Source organism: Erinaceus europaeus, chromosome 2 (genome assembly GCF_950295315.1).
Source record: "Erinaceus europaeus chromosome 2, mEriEur2.1, whole genome shotgun sequence".
Classification (NCBI taxonomy): domain Eukaryota; kingdom Metazoa; phylum Chordata; class Mammalia; order Eulipotyphla; family Erinaceidae; genus Erinaceus; species Erinaceus europaeus.
Genome location: NC_080163.1, coordinates 159970968 through 159992817, shown reverse-complemented (window position 1 = coordinate 159992817; position 21850 = coordinate 159970968). Strand labels below are relative to the sequence as shown.

At 49.8% G+C, this 21850-nt stretch overlaps 1 protein-coding gene across 1 annotated transcript in view; it reads left to right on the top strand.

Annotated features, from left to right (window-relative positions):
* Positions 1-7546: 7546 nt before the first annotated feature.
* Positions 7547-21850, top strand: part of NKD1 (NKD inhibitor of WNT signaling pathway 1) — a 104938-nt gene continuing 90634 nt past the window's right edge. Inside the window, exons 1-3 of the mRNA XM_007538418.3 lie at positions 7547-7755; positions 7866-7898; positions 8533-8666. Coding sequence (XP_007538480.1) covers positions 7731-7755; positions 7866-7898; positions 8533-8666 — 192 coding nt within the window. The 5' untranslated portion in view covers positions 7547-7730. The remainder of the gene's footprint in view (positions 7756-7865; positions 7899-8532; positions 8667-21850) is intronic.

Here is a 21850-nt window from a genome sequence, read left to right as displayed (position 1 = left end):
TACTGCTTATGCAACAAAGAAGCAAGTTACATAACTCTGGTATCTACTAATTTATACAGTCCCAATAGCCTCAAAGTGTGGTCTAGGGCAGTAGATAGCATAATGGTTATGCAAAGAGACTCTTAGGCTCCAAGGTCCCAGGTTTAATCCCTTGCACTACCATAAATCAGAGCTGAACTCTGGGCAAAAAAAAAAAAAAGAGTGTGGTCTAAAACCCAGAAGCCTAGGTCACTTCCTCACCCCCACCCCATAAAAGGCTGCTAGAAATGCAGGTTTTCAGATTCTATCCCAGACTGCTTTCAAACAAGATCACAAGGATTCATGTATCCATTAAATTTCAAGGAAACTGCACCAAGGTTATATGACTCTGGTCTAAGAAATAGAGACCAAGGACAGAGTACACAAGTTATCATGTTCAAGGATGTTCCAGGTTCAAGCCTCTGGTCCCACCTGCAAGGTGGAGGTGTTGGGGGGGAAGCTTCATGAATGGTAAAGCAGTGCTTGTAGGTGTCTCTTTCTCCTCTCTCTCCCTATTTCTGTCTCTCTTATAGTAAAAAAAAAAAAAAAAAAGAATACAAAAAAGAGGGACCAATGCTTTCTTGGGGGACAAAACATACAGGCAGATGTAAGAAGGTTACCTAGAGAGCTTGCCTGTCTGTGTGTCTGTCTCCACATGGTTCACTGGTCCTGTCTCTGTTTCTCATGCTGCTGCTTTCTGTGATCTCCACAGCCATGTGGATTGTAGTCAAGCTCACCAGGGCTGGGCCTCTCCATTTACATTCTGTTGAGATTTCCTGATTGGCCAGGTTCAAATACCAGGCAGCCAATTGGCTGTGGATAACGGAAGAAGGGCAAATGCTAGAAGAAGAAGAAGGGAGAAGTCATGTGGTATCAACATGGCAGCAAGCCCCTGGAGAGTGGAGGAGGGCACTGAGCTAGAGGAGAAGGTGGGCATGGGAAGCAAACCCGCTACAGTGCCCACTACAGTGGTGATCTGTGGTCCTAAGGTACTCTCTGTGCCACATGGAGCCTTAATCATAGTAGGTGACTATTGCTAAGCCTGGTATGAGCAAATATCCCCCAAGACACATTGTATGTCCACCACAGGCACATGTAGAGTTTTGGCATTTTCCAAAGTCTGTTTCCTGAGAACTTAGTTTTACTTGGTCTTCCAATTTCTAGCCCAGTGAGTTTGAAAAGATGCTCCTTATGATGTTCTCCTCTTGGAGAATTATGAAGCTCAGGTTTGTTCACTGACAGAGTGAACAGACCTGGAGAAGTCTTGCAGAAACAGAACATGTCTCCTTTTTAGCTAAACTAGGGGTGCTGAAAGGTTCCCAGTGTGTCTTTTCCCTAGAACCCATTGGGAAATGCTGATCCACTGTCCTCCTTCCTTCTACCTAGAAGGGAGGTTGAGAGCAAGAGTAGTGAGTAGTGAGAGCAAGAGTAGTAGCAAGAGTAGTTGGTTGCAGATTGATTATATGTGACTGGCAAACAAAGATTTAAAAAGATAGGAGTGGAGCCAGGTGGTGGCACACCTGGTTGAGCAATATGTTACAATGTGCAAGGACCTGGGGTCAAGCCCCTGGTCCTCACCTGCAGGGGGAAAGCTTTGTGAGTGGTGAAGCAGGGCTGCAGGTGTCTCTCTGTATTTCTCCCTCTCTACCTCTCCCTACACTCTTGATTTTCAGCTGTCTCTATCTAATTAAAAAAAAATAATAAAAAGATAGGAGTTGGGGCTGGGTGGTGGCACACCAAGTAGAGTATGTGTGATATCATGCATGAGGACCCAGGTTCAAGCCCTTCGTCCCCACCTGCATCCGGGAAGCTTCATGAATGGTGGGGCAGTGCTGAAGGAATCTTTTTCTCTTTCTCTCTTATTTTTTTTTTTATCAAAGTAAAGGGGAAAAAATATGGGGTGACTGGGAGCAGTGGAGTCTCCATTGAAATGATGGTAGTTTCTCCCTTTCCTAGACATCTGAAAGTAGGCAGACTGGAAGGGCTTCTTAGAGGAGTGGGGAGGGGATAGAGAGGGAGACAGGAACGGAGGACAGGAGAATGAGGAGGCTGAGCTAGCCTCCTGTCTCCAGCTGTGCCACCTGGAGAGACTGTATTCTGAACTTGCTAAAAGACCCTGCATGTGAGAGGAGCTGGTGGGACAAAAAATTCAGTTTGCGTCATCCACTACGTCGATCGCAGTAGCTGTCATGCGGGTCTTTGTCCTCTTGGAAGAAGGTAGCTTGGGATCCTTTCCCCCTGTTCTGTACCCAGCCTCCCCTTCCTCATTGATAAGGATTGATGTTGGGGCTTCCCCCCACCTTTTGTTGCCCTTGTTGTTTATCGCTGTTGTTGTTACTACTTGTGTTGTTGGATAGGACAGAAGGAAATCGAGAGAGGAGGGGAAGACAGAGGGGGAGAGAAAGACAGACACCTGCAGACCTGCTTCACCGCCTGTGAAGTGACTCCCTTGCAGGTGGGGTGCTGGGAGTGCGAACTGGCTGGTCCTTGAGCTTTGTGCCACCATCTGGCCCCCAGCTCAATCATTTTTTAAAATATTTATTCCTTTTGTTGCCCTTGTTGTTTTATTTTTGTAGTTATTATTGTTGTTATTGATGTCGTTGCTATTTCAATCATTTTTTTAAAAAGAGAGAAGTGGAGAAAAGAGAGAGCCAATGAGTGAGGGGGGTGGAGCTGTCTATCCACAGAGTGGTCAGAGCTCTTTAGGTTGATGGATCAAGGGGGTGAGGTTCCCTCCAGGACCAAATCCCGTGGCTTAATTGGGAAGCAAGTGTGGTAGGGACCCACCAGAGTGATCTGAGAAAAACAAAACAAACACGAGCCTCGAAGCTCCATGTCTGACAGATTTCACCTAAACCAGCCTTGCAGAAGCTTAAACCCCATGAAACCTGTTTCTGTTATAATCTCACTCTCTTATCTCTTCCTTGCCTTCCTTTCCCATTCTCCTTCCCACCCCCCCAAAGGATGGGAAATCTTCAAAGAAAAAGATGTGTCACTGCAAGTATACAGCCCAAGAAATGGGCCAGATAAATTATTAAAACACATAAGAACCTGCCAGTCGTGGCCCAGGAAGCTGCTTGAGGCCGAAGAGCCACACTAGGTGGACAGTTGGCTGATACCACTCAGAGGGCTGCTTGTCAGAATCCCAGAGCCCTAAGATTTGACCATGAGGTCCAACTTTCTGGTTTCTCATCTGAGGGCCAGCTCTGTGTGTGTGTGTATGTGTGTGTGTGTGAGAGAGAGAGAGAGCGTGTTGTGGTGTGTGTGGTGTGTGGTATGTGTGTGTGTGAGAGAGAGAGAGAGAGTGTTGTGGTGTGTGGTGTGTGGTGTGGTGTGTGTGTGTGGTGTGTGTGTGTGTGTGTGTGTGTGTGTGAGAGAGAGAGAGAGTGTTGTGGTGTGTGGTGTGGTGTGTGTGTGTGCTGTGTGCTGTGTGTGTGTGTGTGAGAGAGAGTGTGTTGTGGTGTGTGTGCTGTGTGTGTGCTGTGTGTGTGTGTGTGTGAGAGAGAGAGAGTGTGTTGTGATGTGTGTGCTGTGTGTGTGTGCTGTGTGTGTGTGTGTGAGAGAGAGAGTGTGTGTGTGTTGTGGTGTGTGTGTGTGTGTGGTGTGTGTGTGTTGTGTGTGCGTGCTCCAATAGCAGCGCTGTCCCAGTTGCCTGCTGTGCTGGGCATGGCAGGCTGAAGGTGGGGGGGGGGGCCTTTGTGTCCAGACATTTGGGATTTACTTCCCCTCAAGACTCAGCTTGGTAACTGCCTTAGTTCCTGCTTTTATCTCTTTTTGAACTGCAAAAAGGAATTCCCAAGGGGGAGAGGGGATACTTTTTTTTTTCCTTTCTCATGAAAGAAGAAAGCCATGGCCAGTTTGAGGAAGTAACCAACTTTCTGAGCACTGTGAGAAAGCAGACAGAGAGTTTTGCTTTGATTTTTAAGCACCCTGGTATGGGTGGTGTGTGTGTGTGTGTGTGTGTGTGTGTGTGTGTGTGTGTGAGAGAGAGAGAGAGAGAGAGAGGCAAATAGTTACTCCAACCCAATTCCATTGCTCTTTTTTTGGGGGAAGTGCGGTGGGGGTGCAGGCAGGCTCCCACTCTGAATCGGATCCATACTTCTTTCTCCTGACACCCTATTATCCTGATTCAGGTTTTGATTTTCCTAATAGCTCAGGACACTATTGACATTTAAGGTTGAATAATTCTCTTTCTTTAGGGTGGTGATGGTGGTGGAGGTCTATCTTCTGCTACCAGTGACCCTCTACTTGCTAGCTACCTTCAGATATTACTGAATGTTTCCTGGGGCCCAGACTGCCCTCTGTTAGAGTGCTTAACTGACTATACGGTTGACACCTTTGTGGTATTTATTATTGCTGGCCTATCTTCTTGAGTTAAGGGGTGAGTCCTTTCTGAAAGCAAGAAATGTCTCTTTTTGCTCACTGATGATTCTTAAGTGATTGCTACATAGCTGGCACTTGACTGAGGTTACTTTTTCGATGGGGGGTGGTTCTCACTCTAGTGGTGGGCTGTCAGATCTGGATTGTGTTAGCATGGCAGAGTAGAACTAACATGGGTGAGGAATCCACAGGCATGGCCTCGGCTCCTAAGGAGCTCATGAACACAGTTAAGTGACTTCTCTTTGAGCCCGGTAGGGCACCTCCTTTGCAAAACCAGTACAGTTCTACATCAGAGAGTGACTGTGAAGGCTGTCCAGGACTTAGAGCAATGATGGCATATAGTAGTCATGGGATAAAGTCCTACACTATAAAATAGCCAATAACATTATTTGGGGGCAGGTTGTCCCAGCACTCCCTAAATGAACCAACACTGCTGACAGCATGAATGTACCTGCTTCTAAGATTAACCTTCACTATACACCAAGGATGTGTAAAAAAGAAGTTTGGAGGATAGAAGGAAGACACTACGGGATGAAGTGCTCTGAGACTCTGGAATGTCGTGCACTTCCCAAAACCTCCTTTTGATGTTTGTAGCTGTGGGTTGTCCACACAGAGCTGTGATGTCCAGCACAGCAACCACTAGCCCTGTGTGGTGATTGGGCGCTCGCTGTGTGATAGTCTGGGTTGAGAAGTGCTCTAGGTATAAATGTACACCAGCTTTCAAATGCTTCCTACAAAACAAAGGTGAGATATCTACTGCATCACAAGTTGATGTTATAATATTTTGATATACTGTATTTAGGCTAGATAGAACATGTTATTAAATTAAGTTTAGCTATTGCTTTTCGTCTGTTGTCTAGATTTATCTTTAATGTTTATTGATTTCTCTTTTTTTTTTTAGAGACAAGTTGGGAGGTAAGAGAGAGAAAGAGAGACACCCACAGCACTGCTTCACCCCATACCCCTGTCTTTCATCCCCTGCAGGTGGAGACTTGAAGGGGCTTGAAGCCTGGTCCTTTGGATTGATGGTGGCTGTGAAGTGGAGAATTTGGCTGTGTGAAGCCCCCAGCTCTGCTGCTGGCTGTGTGACCTGGGAAGGCTCCCTGACCTTGTTGGGACTCACTTTCCTCTACTGAGACCATAGTTGTCAGTTACCCATGAGGAGCCTGCTCTAGAAGCCACCTCCTACCTTAGCTATCACCATGTCCAAGGGAGCCATCATCATCAACCATGGGTCTGACTGTCTGCAGGTTGGCTTGTCTGGGTCCAATTTGATTATCGCGAGCATCATCAGCTACCTGCTATGCAGGAAGAAGCCTAGTCCTAGTGTTCACAGACCCCTGAAAGTCAGCATCGACTCTCTATCCCCTCACATGTATAGCTAGCTACCTCAGGAGTATACTAAACTGGGAGGGTATGGTGTTCATCTGGGAAGCTGTCCTGGAGAAATTTAGGAAGAAAGATGAAGATATTCCTGTAGTAGTCACCCAGTTTCCCTCAGTGGAGACTGTGGATCAAAATAAGGCCCTGGAGATTTCATTTGAGGCACTGGATGTCCCATCTTTACTCTTGATTGACCAGCTGGAGATGTCCCTCTATGCCTCTGGCCTCCTGACTGGTGTGGTGGTTAATTCTGGCTATAGCCTGACCCAAGTGCAGTGTTTTCACAGTCGCTCGACCATAAGGCAGGCTGCCCAGGATCTGTGTGATTTTCTCTTTCAGAGCATCTTTAAAGAAAAAAGCAATCAAGACAACCTGCATCTGCTAGATATGATCAAATTCATCCAAGCGTTTAAGAGCTATGTGCCCGAGGATTTTCAGGACGAACCGAACTCACTTCACAACCTGAAGTGAGTGTCCCGCCTGTGTGTCACCACCCAGCTTCCCTTCCCTTTCTTTTTCATTTTTAGATAGAGACAGGCAGAGGCAAAAAGAGAGAATGAAAGAGACCACAGTACCAAAGCTTCCTCTAATGAAGTGAGGACCAGGCTTGCACACATGGCAATGCAGTGCACTATCCAAGTATGTTCTTTCATCTGCCCTCATCTGTTTCTTCAAGTTTGTTTATTTGTTTGATGTGGCTATTAGAACATTCGGAATTACACACATGGCTCACATTCCCTTTCTATAAGATAGTGCTGAGCTAAGGAGTGGGCAAAAGGGGGCAGAATTGAGCCTCCATTTTACAGATCATCAAACTGAGGTTCACCCAAGAGAATACAGCTCAAGGGCAAAGCTGGCTTCCACACTCTAAGCAGGGACTTTTCTTTCCCCACGCCCAGGTTGCACGGTATCAGGACTAAACAGACCCATGATGTCCGTCTGTCCCTCCTCACGCAGAACAGGAATTCTCTGTGATAACCACTAAGGTGGGGGGGGGGTGGAACGCTTGATGTCGCCCTCCCCTCCGCAGAGACCTCCCCAGACAAAACAAACAAGCCCTCGAGTCTGGGGATCGGCAGCAGGGAGCGGAACCCAAGGAAGATCAAAGACCCAGTGGTTACCCTCTTCCGGGCCGCACAGCTGGCAATGCTCCCCAACTCGGAGCAGGCACCGTTGGTCTCCAGGGAGCGGGGATCAGAGCAAGAGGTTTTGTCAGCTCGTGACTTTGGGGACACCAAAGTCACTAGTGTATCTGCGACCTGTGGTGCCATGGGCACTTCCGGAACGCCCAATAGAGGCTGGTTGGGCGGGAGGTTGTTTGCCAAGGGTGGTGTGTGTTGGTGATGGGGAGGAATGGGTTGGGTGATGAGCCAACAGATTTTTTGTAAAGGTCGTGGAAGACCGGAAAGGGGTCGCTACTCCGGCAGGACTCCAGTGCCGGCCTCAGTTTTTTAGCCTGCAGACTGGGGTCGTGAGTCCCGCCCAGCCAGCTTCAGGGAGCTATGGGTCCGCGGGAGAGGCTGCAGTGCTGCAAGGGAGCAGCCCAGCCGCGGCTCCTGGCCACGCCCCCAGCCACTCCCAGACCACGCCCCCAACCGGAGTCCCCAGCCCGCAGTCCGGAGCACAACACTCAGCCGGCCCCTGATGACCACGCCCCCTGTCTGGCCACGCCTCCGGCGGCCCGCCTCGCCTTTGATGAGCCGCGCCGGGCCAATGGGCGCTCGGGGAGGCGCCGACCGCGCGGGCGGGCTGGGGGCTCGGCGCGCCCGGGCGTCAGTCGGGCCGCGGTGTCGGCGGCAGGAGCTGGTCTCGGCGCCGCCTCCGGCTCGGCTGGCTCGGGGGCCGCTCCAGGAGGAGGAGAAGGACGACGAGGCGCTGCTGGGCGAGCCGCAGGGCCCCGCGCGCGGGCGCATGGCTTAGGGGGCGCCTCCTCCTGCCGCGCCCCCAGCATGGGGAAACTTCACTCCAAGCCGGGTCAGTGTCCCCAGCCCCCGGCCCCCGGCCCCGGGCCCCGGCCCCGCTGCTAACTCTCTGCTTCTCCTTTCTTTCCGGCTCCCGCCGCCGCCGCCGCGATGTGCCTGCAGCCGCTGTGTGCAAGCGCAGGGAGAGCCCGGAAGGTAGGGGCGCGGGGCGCACCGGGTGGGGGGGCGGCCTCGCCCGCGGGATCTGGTTACCAGCCCTCCCCCTTCCAAAAACCTCTCCCCAGCTCCAGTCCTCCTAACCCGCTCCCCGGGCAGCCTACGTGTCCCTCCTCGGCCCTAGCTCCCCCTCCGCTGACCCTCAGCTTCCCCCCATCCAGTCCCTGTCCTCAGGGCTCGCTGGACCCCCTCTTCAGAGACACCCTCCCCTTTCCCAAGATTTGGTTCCCTGTCTTGTCTTGCTTGCCCCCCCCACCCCCCCATGACCCATCTCCTTCTGGCCCCTGGACACCTCCCCCCACCCCGTTCCCTCATTCCCTGCTCACTGCACTAGTGGCCTGACCCTCCAACTCTGCCCGCCCCCCTCCCTTCCATTCCGGGCCTCGGGGACTATCTCTTCCGATGCCCAGAGCTTTCCTCTCCAGGCACCGCTCAATGTTTCTCACTCCCCTCTGCGTCTCTGCTTTTGGGGCTTCTCTGGGGTCCCCGCGTCCCACTCCCGGGTGGTGCCCGGGTGCTCCCCCGCCCCCCTGCCTCTGCTGCACCCACTGCAACTTTCTCGGGGGGGGGGGAGGGGGCCAGACTCAGGGGCTTCGTGGTGTCCCCACCGTAGGTGACAGCTTTGCAGTGAGCGCCGCCTGGGCTCGTAAAGGCATCGAGGAGTGGATCGGGAGGCAGCGCTGCCCTGGAGTCAGCTCCGGACCCGGACAGCTGCGGGCAGCTGGCACCGTTGGCAGAGGAACCCGGGTACAGTCCCTCCTCACTCCCTTTCACCCTCAAACCTGGGTCTCTATCCCCACCCCCTTCCCAACTCCTAGTATCCTCTAAGCTCAGAAATACCTTCACAACTGCTCTCTGCCCACCCAGCATGATCCTGGGCTCCCATACCATGGTGAGAACCATACAGGTGACAGAACCACCAACCTCCTCACCATCAGGAGCAGAGGGCTGCTGGGAGTGTGTGTGTGTGTGTGTGTGTGTGTGTGTGTGTGTGTGTGTTTGGGGGGGTCCAATTGTCAACTTGTTTGTGCTGGAGGGTTTAGGGGTACATGCTCTTACTGTTACATTATTTCTGCTGCTGCCAGCAGCCTAGGGTGGATTTTTAAAGTTGAGAGGAGGTGGGGAAGATGCTGAAGGTTTTCTGAGTGGAGGGCAGAACTGTGTGGGCCCCAGGATCTGCTGGGTGCCCCCTTCTAAATGCATTGTTGGTGTCTGTGGCACTCATTAGTACCATCTGCCCTGGGAACCCAGCAGAGCAGGGTTCGATCTGGGTGGCAGAGCTGGGGGAGAGGGCTCTGGCACCTGGTCTACCCATTAACTTGGCCTCTAAGGAAAGAGGAAAGAGTAGCATCATTCTGCTTTATTCTGGACCCAACCCAGAACCTTCACTCAGTGGGGCCCCAAGGCTTGGGGTTTTGGGGTGGGGGGGAGAGGAGAAGCCATTGATGTGATAGGGGAGTGAATGAGTCCAGCCCCAGCTCCTGGCCTGGGACTGGTGTTCACAGATGTCCTGTGAGCTCGGGAACTCTGCACGGGGCTTTCAGATGGTCTGCGTGGAACTTGAGCAAGCTGAGGATCAAAGGATGAATCAACTTTTTGATGTGACATTTAATTTTTTTTTTAACTTAGAGGGGGAACAGACTGAGTCTCAGGTCTGGTTAGTTCTTTGGTCTGTGGGTTGGGGAGTGTGTGTGTGTGTGTGTGTGTGTGTGTGTGTGTGTGTGTGTCTGAGCCTGGTTGCTGGGAGCTGAGCCTGTGGACCAGGTCAGTTCTTAGGCTTGTGCAGAATAACCTGTGTGTGTGTGTGTGTGTGTGTGTGTGTGTGTGTGTGTGTAGGGGGCTTAGCTGGGGTTTTCTCTTTATCTGCTGGCCAGGTTGAGATTGGAGCAACTGTTCCTAGGATAGGACAACACTGGATGGGCCGGGGGCACTACAGTTGGGGACTCTTTAAAAACACAACTTCAAATTTCTCCTCACCCTCCCACTCTACCCCACCATTTCTGGTTCTTGATCTCCCTATTTATTTAAAATCCAATGAACAGGAGCCAGTTGAGCCATATGAACAAAATACATTTGCAGTTCAGGATAATGGCCAACTGGGTGGCTTTCCATTAGTCAATTTTTGGGTGTGTACCCCCCCCCCCACACAAGCCTGTTTATTTTTACAAAGTATCCCAGCAGAATGACATTTATTTGTAGTCCCCCTTCCCTCCCTCCACCACCACCCCTTTCTTTCCTAAACTGCCAGGCAGTTTGCTCCCTGCTTTAGGGGAAAACTTGAAATACAGCAAGGGCTTACTTCAATTGACTTTTATCTTCAAAGCCATAACAAATGTTCCCCGCATGTTTTTGGTGGGTCTCCTTGGCATCCAGTCCTGGAGGATGGGAGGGAGGAGGAAGGAAGGAGAAGAAAACAAAAGTCTGTCGTTTTTAATTAAATAGTACTGTTCCCAGCTCAAGGAATGTGAGCCAGTAAAAGTTGCTATGGGGGGGGGGGGTGGGGGGAGTGAAGGAGAGCGGGAAGGGGGGCAGTTTAAGTCTGTGGCTTTGGTGAAGTCACGGAATTTGGTTTCTTCCCCTGACTGGGGGACAGCATGGGATGCTGCTCACACCCTTCCCCCCTCCCACCCCCTCCCTCCCTCCTTCTCTCAGAGAAGCACTGAAGGGTCATTCATGTTTGTTCAAAGCACGTTTGAAGATGTGAGACACAGAGGCATCAGCACCACATGTGTTGGATGGCCCTGCCAGCCGTTGTATTAAGGGGAGGGGATTTCTGCTTCCTGGGCAATTGGCCTTGGGGACTAGGACCCAGATGCCAGGGTTCCCACCAGCACTGGCCCAGCCTGGGGTGGGTTGGGGTTGGGGTGGCAGGTCTACCCTGGAGAGGTGACGATGTTCCCACCCTGTGGGGCTGAGCCACGGGAGCTTCAAGGTAGTTCCAAGTGGTGGTGTCTGGAGGAATAGCAAAGAGAGAAAGGTGGGGGGAAGAGAGAGACCACAGCACTGCTGCTTCCTTCAGTTCAGTGGGGAATGTTCCTGAGCTTGGGTCAGTCACATGGCAAAGCAGCACACTATCCAAGTGAGCTATTGGGTTTCTAGAAAAGTCGAGGCAATTTTTTTCTTTTTTTTTAATTCTTTTTTTAAAAAAATTATCTTTCTTTCTTAGACAGCCAGAAATTGAAAGGAGAGGGGGAGGTAGAGAGGGAGAGAGACACCTGCAGCCTTGCTTCAACACTTGCAAAACTTTCCCCCAGCAGGTGGGGGCCAGGGACGCAAACCCTTCAGCATTCTAACATGTGTGCTCAACCAGGTGCACCACCACCTGGCCCCAACAAGTTTTTTTCTATGCAAAAATTTATCATAACTTCTGAGCGTACTGGAGGAATAGTTTTCTTGTTTGTTTGTTTTTTGGATAGTGACAGACAGAAATTGTGAGGGCAGGGGAGATATGAAAGGGAGAGAGAAGAAAGATACCTGAAGCACTGTTTCACCTGTCATGAAGCTTCTTTCTTGCAGGTGGGTCTGGGGGCTTGAACCTGGGTCCTTGCACACTGTGATGTGTATGCGCAACTGGGTGTACCACCATCTGGTCTCCTGGAGGAATAGTTTTTGTTTTGTCAATTACATGTTCCTTTTACCACGACAAAATAACTAGGGCATCAGCCTGGGAGCCCAGGAATCTCACCTCAGAATGATGTCTAGTTGAAAGTTGATTCAGAAAAAAATATGGAGCCCACCTGGTGACCTCTGTGACTGTGGGGGTGGGCTGCCTGGAGAGACTGACTGGGGCAGCAGAGGATTTCCCCCAGTCCACTTTAGTTCCTGATTCCCAACTGCACAGAAAGGTGTGACTGGCAGGTCCTTCCATGATATCCAGAATGCAGGAGGCCATGGTCTCAAAGTCTGCTGGGTTCTCAGGGCCCCCAGAGGTCCCCAACCAGCCCTGTGTTTGTCTTGGACGTGGCCTCTGTCTCCATTCCTTCACCCTGCCTTTCTACAGAGTGACTCACCCACCCGGCACTGTCCTGACTGCAGTGATAGCTGCTGTTTACTGAGTGCCAGCATGTGTCAAGCACTTGCTTACATGATCTTAATCCTCCACGGAACCTTGTCAAGTTGCCAGCCAGCTGGTTGCACACTCTGTTTCTCTCTGGAGCACTTTCGAGGACACCAGAAAGCCAGGTGTGGCAGAGCCCTGCTGGGACATCTGCCCAGAGGAGACCACCATTACTATTCACAGGCAGGCGCACACTGCTTACAGAGGAAAACATTGAGGTCTGAGTTGCTCAGCTGGTGTTCAGGGATGGGGGGCAGGGGTTCCAAGTTACCTGCTAAGTCTGGGGTGCCAGAGCATGCCTGCTCTCCTGAACACTCACATCAGTGAGGTCAGGGTCTGCCAACACCTTGTATCCATTTCTTAGCCCTTGCTTGCCTTATTTGCAAAATGGAGATGATTTAGCCATCTCTGGTTATGGCTGATAACTCCTTCAAAAGAACAGGCCATGGGGCAGAAGGTTCTGGGAGGTTGCTGAGACATGGGTAAGGCTGGAACTCAGGGCCCAGATCATGGAACCCGAGGCTGTCCTCCCTTCTACCTCCTGCCCGCCTACACTATAGACTCACCAGGAGGTGTGCAAGTTAAGACCCCGGATTTTGCCCCTTTCAAGGGGATGTGATGTATCACAAATTATTTTGAGTTCCTAGGTCTCAGGTGATAAGAATTGTGAAGCGAACAGGCCCTGTGACAGAAGAGCAATACAACACAATACAGTTCAGTGAAACAAGTAGAGACAACAGGGCACTACACGACGAGAAGTTAAAATAATCCCAAAGAAATAAGGGAGGGTATTTCAGATAGGAGCCAGGAACAGGCGGGTCCAAGAGACAACCAAATGGGAAATCCAGGAGCTGGAACAAAAAGAGGGTGGCATAAAAAAAGCTTCATAGGGGGAGGCCAAAGTGGCTGAGGGCAGCAGAGCAAACTGGGAAGCGTGTGTGAGTGGGAGCATGCGCAAAGGAGCAGGAGCAGTGCGCCTGCCTGCAAGCCCCTGTGGCTTGTACACATGTACACGTGTGTGGGTGTGCGTGGCCAGGTAAAAGACAGGCTTGTCTCCCCTTCCAGCTTGGCCCTTTTGTTCTTTTACAGCCCAGTTTCCTGGGAGCTTTGGTGCCTGCCCTTCCGCCTTCCCATCAAAGGTGGCTGCCAGGTGCTCACTCAAATAAGGGGCACCTTGAGTATTTGGCTACTGGGGGGTAGGTGGGGAGGGTGCAGACCTGGTGGGGGCCGTGTGGGGCTGGGTGCTGAGGTTGGAGGCCAGCGCAGCTGCTACCCTTGTGCCGGATTCCAGGGGAATTACCCTTGAATGATACCAGTTGGCACAATTAAAAGGCCTCATGTCTTCACCATATGGAAAGTGTTAGGTCTCCTGACGTGGTTTCAAAGCTATGTGCCGGGAGGTGAACTTGACATTTGAGGTAGAGCATAAATGAAATATTTTGGTGTTTTGGGATTAAAAGGTGATTTACTTTGAGACTGGTGGGGGCACTGGAGCCTCTGTTCACTGGCTTCTCTGAGTTCTCCAGGGAGGGTGTTCTCTGTCCTTGGCACCCAGTGCCAGCTTGGTAGTAAGTCCTGACTGTTCCCTCTAGCTCTGGGGAAGGGGAGGAGAGTCAGGGAGCCAGGCAGAGTACTTGTGAGGAGTGGGGAAAGGGGAGCAGTTCTGGTGTTTCATAGGTTAAGGTCCCTTGGGAGAGGGGGTGGTTGGGGAAGGGAATCACTGTTGCAAAGCTTTACGGATGTGGTCTTGGGTGGGGGCTTCAAGGAACATTTTTCCCTCCTTCCAGAGCACAGCTAAACTCTGGCTTCTAGTGGTGCTGGGGATTAAGCCTGGAACCTTTGATACCTCAGGCACAAAAGTTTTTCTGCATAACCACTGTGCTATCTCCCCAGTTTTCATCTTCTCTTTTGGAATGCTTCTTCTTTGAAAAAGAGGCTGAGCCCACCAAGCTATGTGGAGAGATAGAGAAAGAGAGAGAAGAGAGTTGGTGTAGGTGTGTTCTGGCTCCTTGCATTGGGGAGCAGCCCCTCATTTGTGTTTCCTACAGATCGCAATAAGCTTTGGAAGAAACTAAGTCAGGAGATCCAGGACGTGCCATGAGGTGTCCTAGAACTTGGTGGCTCCCCTAATGGGGAGGGCACAGCTAGAGAGAACAGGTACATGGTAGATGAACAGAAAGTGCCTTGATGTCCCAGGAAGCTCAGGGACCAGACTATCCTCCGTGAGGGCTTGAAACAGCAAGGCTAGACAGTCTATAATGAAAGAGTCCCTTTCTTTTTTTTTTTTTTTTTTTAAATATTTCTTTCTTTTTTTCTTTCTTCCTTCCTTTCTTTCTTTCTTTCTTTCTTTCTTTCTTTCTTTCTTTCTTTCTTTCTTCCTTTTGTTGCCCTTGTTGTTTTTTACTGTTGTTATTGATGCCATCGTTGTTAAATAGGACAGAGAGAAATGGAGAGAGGAAGGGAAGACAGAGAGGAGGAGAGAAAGATAGACACTTGAAGACCTGCTTCACCCATTGTGAAGCGACTCCCCTGCAGATGGGGAGCCGGGGGTTCGAACTGGGATCCTTATGCTGGTCTTTGCGCTGGGCGCCATGTGCGCTTAACCCGCTGTGCTACCGCCCGACTCCCAAGAATCCCTTTCTGAATGCTACAACTTCCTTGTGATTCAGAGTGGGCACTCAAGATATATTTGATGAATTGGATGAATGAACAGAAGGTAGACGGTCTCCATCCATGCCTTCTTTTCCCCCAGGACCTCTTCCCCAGCCGCATGGTCCTTGAAAGCCAGAACAAACAGAACATTAGATTTAAGCTTTTGCTTTCAGGCATGCTGCTATTAATTCCTTACCCTCAACAATGGATTGTGACTAATTGCAAATTCCCTGGCTGTGCCAAGCAGTGAGAACACAGTGGCAAGTTACATGGATTTGGTGGCTATCCGCTATGAGCTTCCTGTCTAACCGGAGGGACAAAGAAGAGGCACACTAGTGGTTATATGGTGGGCAGCTGCCTGAAGCCTAACAGAGCAAGGGAGATGAGGGTGTGGGGTCAGGGGTGGCATTTGTGTAGGGAATAGCTGATTGAGGTTCAAGGTTTGTGATTGTCCAGGAAAGAAGGGGGTACTTGCGTTGAGCACTCAAGAAGGGGAGGTGGCTCTATGGCCCGTGGGGCCTTGCAGTCTTTTCCAGTGCTTAGTCCCTCTGAGAAGCCCTGTATAGCGGAGACTCTGCACCTTTGAGCTGCGTGTCCATCTGGCCAGGTGTATGGGTGGAGTGTGTGCCTCATTTACCAGATGTGTCTGCCAAAGGGGCCTACAGAGTGACCTTGGTCAGGGGCCTGGCTGCTAGCCCTGATGAGTCGGGTACCCCATAATGCTCCTAGCTTGGGGACTCCTGAGTCCTTCCTCACTGTCTGTGGGTTTACAGTGTTCTGGTTTAAGAACTTCTGGAATTGTTGGATTCCAAAGTAGGCACTTCTGGCCGCCTCCTAGACTTCCGTCCCTTTCTCCCCCCTCCCCTCTTCCCATTCCCATTCCCTCTCCCTCACTCATTCACTCACTCACATGTTCTTTTTTTGTGACTCTTGTCTCACAGACATTCTCTATTCTCTGTCTTCCTCTCACCCTCCCTTCCCCTCTCCTCTTTCCTCTCCCCCTTCTCCCTGAGGAAAAGAAGAGGAAAATAAAAATCAGACTCTCGCAAATAAAGTATCTGCCATTCCATCAGAGGGAGAACTGAGGCAGGAGCCCAGATTACTCTGGAAGGGAGGCCAGGCCAGAGAGAGCTGAAGGCTTCAGTTGTTTCATCTGGAGGGCAGTCTTTGATGTCACCCGGTCTCCATTTATCCTGGGAAGCTGCCTGCTCCCGCTCAGGCTGGCTTTAGGTTCTCCCGTGTGAAGGATGGCCGAGTTCCTTCAGGAGAGGAAAAGCCTGACCACTCCCTGGAGGGCAGGCCTGGTGATGTGGCCACTCCTGCCAAGCCCAGGTGGGGTGGAGAACCTTTTCCAAACAAGCATTTCCAGAGACATAAGTAATGCTTTGATAACTTCCCAGGGAAATCAGAGGGGGCGGTTGGTCCCTGTGGGTCCCAGTTACAGAGCTCTGGGAGGAGAACCTCCCTCAGGTCTCTCCACTGAAACCATCTCAGCCCCAGAAAGGCAGGCATGCAGGCCTCTTGTTCACTGGCGCTACCCACCGGGGTGTGCCCTGAGCATGTGTTTATTTAGAGGATTCTGTAGAGTGGGCCTGGGCTCGGCTTTCCTTCCTTGTTGAGCTCTGTGGTTTATTGCTCACGTGTGTGGCTCTGCGTGTGGCTGAGACCTTTCAAAGGGACCCCAGGGGACTGAGCAGACATCACAGTGGCATGGCAGTATCCAGAGGAACCCTGTTTTCTCTGGGTCTCAGACTTTACGGTTCAGAAATGGAAGCATTCATTATATTAATATGAAGAAGCTAACTATCTGTTGAATGTATCCTATCCATGTGTTTTTGTCTCTGCATAGCTGAACCAAGTGTGTACTCTGGATTAGGTATACTTCAGTTCTGTGAATGGAGAATGATCTTTATTTTCTAGGAGTTTACATTGAGCAGCAACACACACACACACACACACACACACACACACACACACACCCTTCCCTGAACAGTCTAAGTTGTGGCATGAGTACTGTCAGAAGTTTTAGTGAGGATTTGACATGACACACAGTTATTTGAATGTTTTAAGGATGTTGTAAAAATTGTGAGAAATTAAAACTTAGTGGAACACAACTCTCATCATTGTCTCTCATCTGTTTTTCTTATTTTACTGCATTGGTTACAGTCTCCTGTATTCTGCTTAATAGCCATTAAGTATTATGTTTATTGAATTAAGAAAAGTTTTCTTCAACTCTTGGCTTAACCTTTTTTTTTTTTTATTGGGGAATTAATGTTTTACATTCAACAGTAAGTACAATAGTTTGTACATGTATAATATTCCCCAGTTTCCCATATAACAATACAACCCCCACTAGGTCCTCTGAATCTTTCTTGGACCTGTATTCTTCCCACCCACCCACCCTAGAGTCTTTTACTTTGGTGCGATACGCCAATTCCAGTTCAGGTTCTACTTGTGTTTTCTTTCTGATCTTGTTTTTCAACTTCGACCTGAGAGTGAGATCATCCCATATTCATCCTTCTGTTTCTGACTTATTTCACTCAACATGATTTTTTTTTCTAAGTTACCTATTTATTTTTAAGATTCATAAATGAAAGAGAGAAAAAGAACCAGAGAACCACATGCAATACCAGGGATCAAATTTAGGACCTTTTAAGCCCAGTGCCCTAGCCACTCTGCCACTTTCTGGGCCTCTTGCAAAAAAATTTATGCTAGGAAGGAGCGTCCTGATGGAACTTTATTAAATGCTGTTCATGTGTTGATGGAGTTGCCCCATTGCTACAATCAGGCATGACTTGTATGCATGATTTCCATTGCTTCATTTTCTAGTGTTCAGATTTATTTCTCTGCCTGTTTCTAAACGCAGTCCTTCTTTGTTGTGATAGGTTGCTGTGTTGGCTTGTTAATATTTTATCCTGGATTTGTGCCTCCATCACCACTAACACTTTGGTGTGTCTGAGTAGCAGAACTGAGACCATATTCATTGGAGAAGGGCGATAGATGTTGAGCCATGGAGCCAATGTCATGGGGCCGTCAGAGGATACTCTGACCACTCTGGTCCAGGTGTCCAGATAGGTTTAGGAACTGTATGTGCCCCTGAGGGAAATGGGGTGGGATGGTGTGATGAAGCCAGAGGAGGGGCTTGGAAAGGCAGGATGAGTCATCTGTAGATATTCCCCAGCTCTTAAGGAAGCCCTACTGGGAAGAGGTAGTTCTTTTGTGATGCTGATTGAGGTTCACTTGGCTGAAGAGGGGTGTTGGTCTTGGCCCATCTCAGCCCATTGAGGCTACATCTCAGCCCATTGAGGGTCTTGACAAAATCTCAGTCTTTGTCAGAGGAGAGACCAGTGGCAACAGGCCCTGTGTGAGGGGTCTGCAGGATACTGGTGATCTGGAGGCCACTCCTGTGCTGGAGGGGAATAAGGAGAGAGAGAATGTGGGGACTTGGAAGGATAAAGAGAAAGCAAGTGGCTGTTGTGTGGGCTTAGTGGGAGATTCTGGAATGTCTGTCTTGGGCCAGGCTTGGTGCTTCGTTCTTTGGGGGTCTGCCAGGGGGAATTTTGAGGAGTAAGTACATTGGCAGGCAGGCAAGGGGCTAAGAGAAGTAGAGCAGGACAAGAGGCAGTAGAGGAGAGTGGTTCAGGAGCAGAACCTGGAGCTTTGTATCCTGGGTTCAAATGCTAACTTCTAACTGGGTTCAAATGTTAACTTTAATATGGTTGCTGTTGTCACTAAGGTTTCATTGTTTCAGGCTGACTTTTCTAGATAGAAGGAGAGGACTGGGGATATAGCATAGTAGCCATGCAAAAATGCAAAAAGGCTTTTATGTCTGAGGCACCAAAGGTCCCAGGTTCAGCCCCCAGCACCTCCTTAACTAGACCATAGCAAGACTTGGTGGTGGTGGGGGGGGTAGATAGATAGAAGGACAAAGGACTGAAGCTTTCTTCAGTGTGGTTGGAGGCCTGGCTTGAACCAGGGTTGCACACATAGCAAAGCAGATGCACCATCCAGGTGAGCTATTCTGCCAGCCCTGCAGCTATTTCTGAGTGTGGGTCCTTGGGCATAGTGCTTATCCTCTATGCTGGCCAAGGCCCAGGCAGGGGACAGATATGTTCATGCTAGCTTAAGTGCAAAGGTTTTCCAGAGCTCCCAGGGGTGCTGGTTGGGTTACAGGAATTGCCACAGGGTTTTGAGCCATCTACAGATCTGGAAGAGGGGGAGTCTCTGGCAACAGAAAGCAGATGTTATCCCATGAGGGCAGACAGAGCTGGGGGAGGAAGTGGTGTTACATGCTTTGGAATTGGATTGCTATAGGAGCCTCAGTGGAAAGGTTGATGGAGAGACCAGCTAGACACCTTAACTCTGGAGGAGTGACCATAGTTGGAGATCTAGTGTACAAGTGGACAAGGGGGTGGGCAAGAAACACTGCAGTCTCTCTCCCTGCTCTCATCCTTCTGTTTCCAGCCAGTACTTCCAGTGGCTGAATCTAGAAGCCAGAAGCCAGGAAACTCTAGTTGGCTAGGCTCCTGGGAGCACAGCAGCACAGAGAAGGGTGGGGTGGATGGAGGTGGGGATGATAATACCTGGGTCCTTAGCCTTTTGCAGAAGCATTGGTTCTGTCACAACACCTAGGGGTGACAATACAATGATCCATTCTGTGCCTCAGTTTCCTCACCTGGAGAGGTGAAGGCTGGTGGTGTACACACACTCATCATTAAAACAAGTCAGCCATCTGAACTATGTATTTATTTATTTGTTTGTTTATTGCCACCAGGGTTATCAACTGGGCTTGGTGCCTACATGATGAATCCACTGCTCTGGGTAGCCTTTCTTTCTTTCTCTCTTTCTTTCTTTCTTTCTTTCTTTCTTTCTTTCTTTCTTTCTTTCTTCCCCTTACCTTTTACATAGAAACAGAAAAATTATGAGGCAAGAGGGAAACAGAGATCAATAGGTAGAGAGACAGACATTTAGGCAGACAGAGGCCTGCAACACTGCTTCACCATTCAGGAAGCTTCTCCTCTGCAGGTCTAGACTAGGAGCTTGAACCTGGGTCCTTCCTTGCACGTGGTAATATGTGGGCTCTGCTGGGTGCTTCTACCAAGCCATCCAGCCATCTGGATTTTTTTTTCTTTTGCATGATATTTGTAATTAAAAAAGGAAAACTATGGAGTACCATTTTCAGAAAACATTTTCTTGGGTGGAGCCGTGATAGCTTGGCCTGTAGCACCCTGGCTTGGGACTATTGACTGGGAACTATTAAGATTTTGGTGGGATGACACTAGTCATACAGGTGAGTGTGGATGGAGTGACTGGGGAGGGGGCTCAGTGGTTAGAGCTCAGGACTTGTGTGCTTGAGGTCACAGGTTCAACCCGTGGCACTGCATATGCCAGAGCAGTGCTCTTCCCTGCTCCATGAAGTAAACACATGAATCTTAAAAAAGAAAAAAAAAAGAGGGTTAAAGGTAATAAGCTTTGTGGCTGACTCTTTTTTGATAGAGACAGAAAGGCAGAAAGAGAAGAGTAAAAGAGACTACAGCACTGAAAATTCCTTCAGTGCAATCAATGGAGGCTGGGTTCGAACCTGGGTCACACATATGGCACCCTCTGTCTAAGTGAGCTATTTCACCAGCCCCATGTCTGATTCTCTTCCTTCCTTCCTTCCTTCCTTCCTTCCTTCCTTCCTTCCTTCCTTCCTTCCTTCCTTCCTCTCTCTCTCTCTCTCTCTTTCTTTCTTTCTTTCTTTCTTTCTTTTTTTTAGCATTTACTATTGAATAGAGACAGAGAGAAATTGAGAGGGGAGGGGGTGGGAGAGAGACAGTGAGACACCTACAGCCCTGCTTCATCACTCATGAAGCTTTCCCCCCGCAGGTGAGGACCAAGGGCTTGAACCCAGGCCCTGTGCACTGTAAGGTGAGCTGCTGCCTGGCCCCCTTATGTCTTTTTTTTTTTTATTTACATACTTTGTATGTATTACTACCTCCCATGTGCAGGTAAAGAATCAGGCTTGTCTTCTGCAAGTTCAAGTGTCAAGAGCCAGCTTCAGGCTCTGTCTGGTGTTGGGGGAGTTATGGACAGACAGTTTGAGTCAAGTTGGCAAGAGAACAGAGTTTGGGGATGGGGAATGCACAGTAAAGTCACAGTTGGGCTGGGGAGATAGTATAATGGTTATACAAAAAGACTTTCATGATTGAAGCACCAGAGGTCTCAGTTTCAATCCCTAAGCCACCATAAGCCAGAGCTATGCAGTGTGCAATGCTTTAGAAAGAAAAATAAATAAGTAAATAAATAAATAAATGAAGAAGGAGGAGGAGAAGACACAGTTTGGGCCACTCTGTCTTAAGGGATCATGGTAAGAGCCTCTAGAACCAGATTTCCAAGTCCCCAGGCTCCTCCCTGACTGGGTGGCCTTGGCCCATGTGGGAGGCTCACTTCCAAACCTCGTTGTTCACATCTGCAGAGTGTGTAGATTCATAGCCCCTTCTCCTGAAGCGGTCGTATGGGTGAGGTGAGTTCTTTTTTCTGGCTGTGATCACTTCTAATGAGCCTTGAGAGTGACAGGAAAAGATAGGGTGTGGCAGAGGAGAAGTAGGAGGGGGTAGAGAATATCCTGATGAGCAGAGGTTAAAGGTTCTATGAAAGCATCCCACACAAAGGGGTGGGAAGTTCAAAGGCTAAGAGGCACAGTCTCCAACCTGCTTTGTGTATCAGAATGCTGCTGGTTCCTGAGATTAATTAGAGCAGAAATCTGTGCTCCATGGGTGGGGAGGGGGTGAGGCAGCAGTGCTTAGGGGCTTATTGGGAGTCCTTGTCCACTTCTTACAAATCTTCAAATTTTGTTGTTCCATTGAGTTCCATTACTCCAGCTTCTCCCCTTTCTGGCTACATGGAGGAAGGAGGAGAGCCTGAAGGTCTTAAGCAGTAGCTGAGACCTGGAGCTGATGGGCTGGACCTGCCAAGTGCCTGCTAGGCCCCTGGTACAGAACTGGCACATTAAGCAGGGGTGGGGAGAGAAAGGGAAGCAGGGTATAGAAGATCCCTGTTCAGAGTGAGATTGTTCGTCCTCAGGTCACATATAAATGGTGGGAGGAACTTAGTCCCCAGACAGGTTTTTTTTTTTTTTTTTTTCCCCTTAGAGCTGGCCTGCTAGTTTCTGAAGGCAGAGGGACTGCCTCTGCAGGAGTCTTTCCTGGAGACCTCTCTCTGAGTGTTTGGGGGAGTGAGT